The sequence below is a fragment of the Oncorhynchus tshawytscha genome, linkage group LG33, assembly GCF_018296145.1.
Source record: "Oncorhynchus tshawytscha isolate Ot180627B linkage group LG33, Otsh_v2.0, whole genome shotgun sequence".
NCBI lineage: Eukaryota > Metazoa > Chordata > Actinopteri > Salmoniformes > Salmonidae > Oncorhynchus > Oncorhynchus tshawytscha.
Window position 1 is genome coordinate 9,280,984 of NC_056461.1, and position 7,500 is coordinate 9,288,483.

Below are 7,500 nucleotides of genomic sequence, written 5' to 3' on the forward strand. Positions count from 1 at the left end.
TGATGGGAGTGAGAGAGAGGAAGAAAGATGGGAGAGAGAGAGCCGGGAGAAAGATGGGAGTGAGAGAGAGGGAGAATGATGGGAGTGAGAGAGAGGGAGAAAGATGGGAGTGAGAGAGAGGGAGAATGATGGGAGTGAGAGAGCCGGGAGAAAGATGGGAGTGAGAGAGAGGGAGAAAGATGGGAGTGAGAGAGAGGGAGAAAGATGGGAGTGAGAGAGCCGGGAGAAAGATGGGAGAATGATGGGAGTGAGAGATAGGGAGAATGATGGGAGTGAGAGAGGGAGAATGATGGGAGTGAGAGAGAGGGAGAATGATGGGAGTGAGAGAGAGGGAGAATGATGGGAGTGAGAGATAGGGAGAATGATGGGAGTGAGAGAGAGGGAGAATGATGGGAGAGAGAGAGGAAGAAAGATGGGAGAGAGAGAGCCGGGAGAAAGATGGGAGTGAGAGAGCCGGGAGAAAGATGGGAGTGAGAGAGAGGGAGAATGATGGGAGTGAGAGAGCCGGGAGAAAGATGGGAGTGAGAGAGAGGGAGAAAGATGGGAGTGAGAGAGAGGGAGAAAGATGGGAGTGAGAGAGAGGGAGAAAGATGGGAGTGAGAGAGCCGGGAGAAAGATGGGAGTGAGAGAGCCGGGAGAAAGATGGGAGTGAGAGAGCCGGGAGAAAGATGGGAGTGAGAGAGCCGGGAGAAAGATGGGAGTGAGAGAGCCGGGAGAAAGATGGGAGTGAGAGAGAGGGAGAAAGATGGGAGTGAGAGAGAGGGAGAAAGATGGGAGTGAGAGAGCGGGAGAAAGATGGGAGTGAGAGAGCCGGGAGAAAGATGGGAGTGAGAGAGCCGGGAGAAAGATGGGAGGGAGAAGATGGGAGTGAGAGAGAGGGAGAAAGATGGGAGTGAGAGAGGGAGAATGATGGGAGTGAGAGAGAGGAAGAATGATGGGAGTGAGAGAGAGGAAGAAAGATGGGAGTGAGAGAGAGGGAGAAAGATGGGAGTGAGAGAGAGGGAGAAAGATGGGAGTGAGAGAGAGGGAGAAAGATGGGAGTGAGAGAGGGAGAAAGATGGGAGTGAGAGAGAGGGAGAAAGATGGGAGTGAGAGAGCCGGGAGAAAGATGGGAGTGAGAGAGCCGGGAGAAAGATGGGAGTGAGAGAGCCGGGAGAAAGATGGGAGTGAGAGAGCCGGGAGAAAGATGGGAGTGAGAGAGCCGGGAGAAAGATGGGAGTGAGAGAGCCGGGAGAAAGATGGGAGTGAGAGAGCCGGGAGAAGATGGGAGAAAGATGGGAGTGAGAGAGCCGGGAGAAAGATGGGAGTGAGAGAGCCGGGAGAAAGATGGGAGTGAGAGAGCCGGGAGAAAGATGGGAGTGAGAGAGAGGGAGAAAGATGGGAGTGAGAGAGCCGGGAGAAAGATGGGAGTGAGAGAGCCGGGAGAAAGATGGGAGTGAGAGAGCCGGGAGAAAGATGGGAGTGAGAGAGCCGGGAGAAAGATGGGAGAAAGATGGGAGTGAGAGAGAGGGGAGAAAGATGGGACTGAGAGAGCCAGGAGAAAGATGGGAGTGAGAGAGGGAGAAAGATGGGAGTGAGAGAGAGGGAGAAGATGGGAGTGAGAGAGAGGGAGAAAGATGGGAGTGAGAGAGCCGGGAGAAAGATGGGAGTGAGAGAGCGGGAGAAAGATGGGAGTGAGAGAGCGGGAGAAAGATGGGAGAGAGAGGAGAATGATGGGAGTGAGAGAGCCGGGAGAAAGATGGGAGTGAGAGAGCCGGGAGAAAGATGGGAGTGAGAGAGCCGGGAGAAAGACAAATGGAACGTCCTACATCAAAGGACTGGAGCGAGAGAGTGGAGATGGATGGAGGAGAGGTGTGTTTTGCGTGTTGAGCCGTGAGTTAGAGAGACTTAGTCAGCACCTTATATTTAGACCCCTCAGCTGATTCCAGTAATGACACTAAGCACAGAGAAGCATCTCATCCTAGGTGTGTGTGTGTGTGCGCTCTCAGACCATTTTGTTGAATTAGCTAGCGAGCGCTGACGTGTCCTGTGATTGTTAATCCCTGGCTCCAGTGACATATAAAATCTCTCTCTTCCACCCTTATTCCAAATAACACCCGTCGTGCCCGTCCGGGTGTGCGAGCGCGCGCTCATTGCACGCACACACACACACACACACACACCCTCGCTGCAAACAAGGATCCTCTCTGCACACGTTAATCCCGACGTAGGTGTGCGCGAGCATGTGTGTGTGCGCAGAGGTCGCAGTAAGGCGAAATTCTTGTTCTCTGGTGTGTGTGTGTCTTGTCTGTCTGCATGCCACTCTGACAGGAACAGAGGAGGACGGGGAGAGGGAGGGGCTTGGCCTGGAGAGGAAATACTGTGTAGGGTCTGGAGAAGAGATAAAGGAGAGGGGGAAGAGGAGAGAATAAAGTGGTTTTGTTTTTCCTCCCTGCATTCTCCCTGTGTGTGTCTGTCTGTCTGTGTCTGTGTGTCTGTGCGTGTCTGTCTGTGTGTGCGTGTCTGTCTGTGTGTATGTGTGTCTGTCTGTGTGTGTGTGTGTGTGTGTGTGTGTGTGTGTGTGTCTGTATGTGTCTCTGTCTGTGTGTATGTGTCTCGGTCTGTGTGTGTGTGTCTGTATGTGTCTCTGTCTGTCTGTGTCTGTGTGTGCGTGTCTGTCTGTGCGTGTCTGTCTGTCTGTGCGTGTCTGTGTGTGTCTGTATGTGTGTCTGTCTGTGTGTGTGTGTGTCTGTATGTGTCTCTGTCTGTGTGTCTCTGTCTGTGTGTCTGTGTGTGCGTGTCTGTCTGTGCGTGTCTGTCTGTCGGTGTGTGTCTGTGCGTGTCGGTCTGTGTGTGTCGGTCTGTGTCTGGGGAGGGGTTTTAGCTCTGCGTCAAGCAGTACGTAGGGCTGGGGAGGGGTTTTAGCTCTGCGTCAAGCAGTATGTAGTGCTGGGGAGGGTTTTAGGTCTGCGTCAAGCAGTATGTAGAGCTGGGGAGGGGTTTAGCTCTGCGTCAAGCAGTATGTAGAGCTGGGGAGGGATTTTAGCTCTGCGTCAAGCAGTATGTAGAGCTGGAGAGGGGTTTTAGCTCTGCGTCAAGCAGTATGTAGAGCTGCGGAGGGGTTTAGCTCTGCGTCAAGCAGTATGTAGAGCTGCGGAGGGGGTTTTAGCTCTGCGTCAAGCAGTATGTAGAGCTGCGGAGGGGTTTAGCTCTGCGTCAAGCAGTATGTAGAGCTGGGGAGGGGTTTAGCTCTGCGTCAAGCAGTATGTAGAGCTGGGGAGGGATTTTAGCTCTGCGTCAAGCAGTATGTAGAGCTGGAAAGGGGTTTAGCTCTGCGTCAAGCAGTATGTAGAGCTGGAGAGGGGTTTAGCTCTGCGTCAAGCAGTATGTAGGGCTGGGGAGGGGTTTAGCTCTGCGTCAAGCAGTATGTAGAGCTGGAGAGGGGTTTAGCTCTGCGTCAAGCAGTATGTAGGGCTGGGGAGGGGTTTAGCTCTGCGTCAAGGCCTTATGCACTTTGTACTACAGAGGGTAAGTATGGCGATTCGCTCATCATCACGATGTTCATCAGTCCAGTCACCTCCCGGCTGGACCATCTCACAGTCTTGTGCTGCCGTAGCTCGGCGTTTGCCACAGAACCTCCTTTCTTTTTCTTTTTTAACTGGGTGTGTTTGTCTGATTTATAACGTGTGCAGCTAGCGACTCGAACGGCGTCTCCTCAGACGGCGCCTTTTTAAGTGACTCAGTGGGACAAATGACAAAAAGAGATGAGATGCGATTCCCTCCGTTCTGAGGTAGTAAACAGTGCATCATTCTCCCCCCTCTCTTTCTCTCTGGGAGGTCATGAAGAGACGCTGCTCATGACAGCTCAGTTAAAAGACATGCCTCTGAACTGCTACGTTTTTTGGGGGGGGCTGGGTGTGTCTGTGCGTGGCTCACACACATAGTCTATGAGCAGAGGTCTTGTTTTACATCGATTTAGCCAGAAAATCCCTAGATTTGCGAGCGACTGTTTATCTGGAACCTGTGCCTTGCGCCATTCTCTTTAAATTTCCCCCCACATGGGCCCCCCCCTCCTTGGCATTTTGCGTTCCAGCCAATGAGCTTCAGCCCCTCCTCCATTTGAGTGACAGCTTGCCAGAAGCACACATGGCAGAGGGAGTGCAAGGATATGGCGCACATACAGTGCCTTGCGAAAGTATTCGGCCCCCTTGAACTTTGCGACCTTTTGCCACATTTCAGGCTTCAAACATAAAGATATAAAACTGTATTTTTTTGTGAAGAATCAACAAGTGGGACACAATCATGAAGTGGAACGACATTTATTGGATATTTCAAACTTTTTTAACAAATCAAAAACTGAAAAATTGGGCCTGTTTTTCTTCAGCAGGGACAGGGAAGATGGTTAAAATGGATGGGAAGATGGATGGAGCCAAATACAGGACCATTCTGGAAGAAAACCTGATGGAGTCTGCAAAAGACCTGAGACTGGGACGGAGATTTGTATTCCAACAAGACAATGATCCAAAACATAAAGCAAAATCTACAATGGAATGGTTCAAAAATAAACATATCCAGGTGTTAGAATGGCCAAGTCAAAGTCAGACCTGAATCAATCGAGAATCTGTGGAAAGAACTGAAAACTGCTGTTCACAAATGCTCTCCATCCAACCTCACTGAGCTCGAGCTGTTTTGCAAGGAGGAATGGGAAAAATTTCAGTCTCTCGATGTGCAAAACTGATCGAGACATACCCCGAGCGACTTACAGCTGTAATCGCAGCAAAGGTGGCACTACAAAGTATTAACTTAAGGGGCTGAATAATTTTGCACTCCCAATTTTTCAGTTTTTGATTTGTTAAAAAAGTTTGAAATATCCAATAAATGTCGTTCCACTTCATGATTGTGTCCCACTTGTTGTTGATTCTTCACAAAAAAATACAGTTTTATATCTTTATGTTTGAAGCCTGAAATGTGGCAAAAGGTCGCAAAGTTCAAGGGGGCCGAATACTTTCGCAAGGCACTGTATATGATGTAATACGCCCATTTTCGGGGACCACTTTTGCCTGGTGAACGCCCCTTTCAGAACTACTGCCAAAAAAAGTATGCCAAAGTACCCGAGAATCTCTTTGACCGCAGCACACTCGTTCATCTAGTTTGGTGTGTCTGTGCGTGCGTAAGTGTTAGCCTGAGTGTGTTTTGTGTGTGTATGTGTGTGTGAGAGTACTCTGTGTGTACAATGTTACTGTGAGATGACTCCGTTCTTTAAACAACCTCGTCTTCCTGTGACAGGGAGGCCAGAGTTGACTGTTGTGGTGTTTTGTGTAGTGACAGTCGCTCGTAGAGAGGAGAAGTGTGACTGTTGTGGTGTTTCGTGTACAGTGACAGTCGCTCGTAGAGAGGAGAAGTGTGACTGTTGTGGTGTTTTGTGTACAGTGACAGTCGCTCGTAGAGAGGAGAAGTGTGACTGTTGTGGTGTTTTGTGTACAGTGACAGTCGCTCGTAGAGAGGAGAAGTGTGACTGTTGTGGTGTTTTGTGTACAGTGACAGTCGCTCGTAGAGAGGAGAAGTGTGACTGTTGTGGTGTTTCGTGTACAGTGACAGTCGCTCGTAGAGAGGAGAAGTGTGACTGTTGTGGTGTTTTGTGTACAGTGACAGTCGCTCGTAGAGAGGAGAATTGTGACTTGTGGTGTTTTGTGTACAGTGACAGTCGCTCGTAGAGAGAAGTGTGACTGTTGTGGTGTTTTGTGTACAGTGACAGTCGCTCGTAGAGAGGAGAAGTGTGACTGCTGGTGAAGACTGTTCTAACGTCCTCTTCTCTTTTTTTCCCCTCTCTCCTCTACCCATCCTCCTCCACCTGTCCCCCCTCCTCGCCCCCAACTTCTGGTAGCCAAGGTTTCTACCCGGGCAGGGTTGTCGCATGTGCTTCCTGGTGGGCGGCGAGGCCTAGTCAAATCAATTTATGGGATGTCGTCTGACAAAATGGACTGGATCTGTATTGCTCTGCTCCCGGTGGTTTTAGGGCCGCTCGTATTTTGACCTTTTCTATAAACCCACACTACGAGTTCTACCACTACAGAGAAGAGCGATCAGGCGGGGGAAGGATTTGGAGCGAAGGGGAAGACGACGCCCAGTAGCATACGTGTTTTTGTCTCTGCAAGGTTGTTCCCCATGTCATCTCGTTAGCCCGTCTATTTTAGCGGCAGTAATGCTAATTGGCTAATGTCCCGGGAAGGCAACGGGCGGGTTACCACGGCGATGCCGGGCTAGTTTCTGGCGCTGTTTCCGACGGGTTCCAGTAGATGGTGTGTGTGGCGAGCATTTATTTTTATTTTTATGAACTTTTTTTAGTGATAATATACAGGCTGTAGAGGTTCGAGCTGACGGCGCTCACTCCCTGTCATTGTGGTCCGTCTGAGTCACATTGCAGACTGTGTGTGTGTCTGATAGTGGATTGGCTCAATGAGATGAGAATCTTGTTCTCTTAAGGCCAATCCACTACAGGCCTCAGTCTCGAAGGAAAGGGCTGTGTGTGAAGTCAACCCCAGCAGCTTTGTTGGCAGTGGCGTGGACTTCTCCTGCAGTTAGTTCAAAACACACACACACACACACGTGTACACAAATAGAATTGTATAATTGGTATCGTAATGTCAAAGAAACAACTATGTGTGTGTATTCTCGCTGACGGTGTGTGTTTCTCTGTTTTCAGGTTTTCTGCTGTTCAAAGATTTCTGTTTGACTGAAATCGACGAGGCCGTGCCACAGCTCAAGTTCTACGAAGAGGTAGGAACATGTACACTACATGACCAAAAGTATGTGGACACCTGCCCATCAAACATCTCATTCCAAACTCAAGGACATTAATATGGTGTTGGTCCCCCCTTTGCTGCTATAACATCCTCCACTCTTCTGGGAAGGCTTTCCACTAGATGTTGGAAACTTGTTGTGGGGACTTGCTTCCATTCAGCCACACGAGCATTAGTGAGGTCGGCGATTAGGCCTGACTCGCAGTCGGCGTTCCAATTTGTCCCAAAGGTGTTTGATGGGGTTAAGGTCAGGGCTCTGTGCAGGCCAGTCAAGTTCTTACACACCGATCTCAACAATCCATTTATGTATGGACCTCACCTTGTGCACGGGAGCACTGTCATGCTGAAACAGGAAAGGGCCTTCCCCAAACTGTTGCCACAAAGGAGGAAGCACAGAATCATCTAGAATGTCATTGTATGCTGTAGCGTTAAGGTTTCCCTTCACTGGAACTAAGGGGCCTAGACCTAACCATGAAAAACATCCCCATACCATTATTCCATCTCCACCAAACTTTACAGTTGAACCTATACATTGGGTCAGGTAGGCTTGTGTGCGGCTGCTCGGCCATGGAAACCCATTTCATGAAGCTTCCGAAGAACAGTTCTTGTTGACGCTGCTTCCAGAGGCAGTCTGTAACTCGGTAGTGAGTGTTGCAACTGAGGACATATGATTTTTGCACCCTACAGCACTCGGCGGTCCCATTCTGTGAGCTTGTGTGGC

General features: G+C 49.9%; 1 protein-coding gene across 1 annotated transcript in view; it reads left to right on the forward strand.

Moving 5' to 3' along the window:
* LOC112230856 (beta-adrenergic receptor kinase 2) overlaps positions 1-7,500 on the forward strand; it is an 84,256-nt gene that overhangs the window by 28,152 nt on the left and 48,604 nt on the right. Inside the window, 1 exon segment of the mRNA XM_042311713.1 lies at positions 6,683-6,756. Within this exon segment, the coding sequence (XP_042167647.1) occupies positions 6,683-6,756 (74 nt within the window).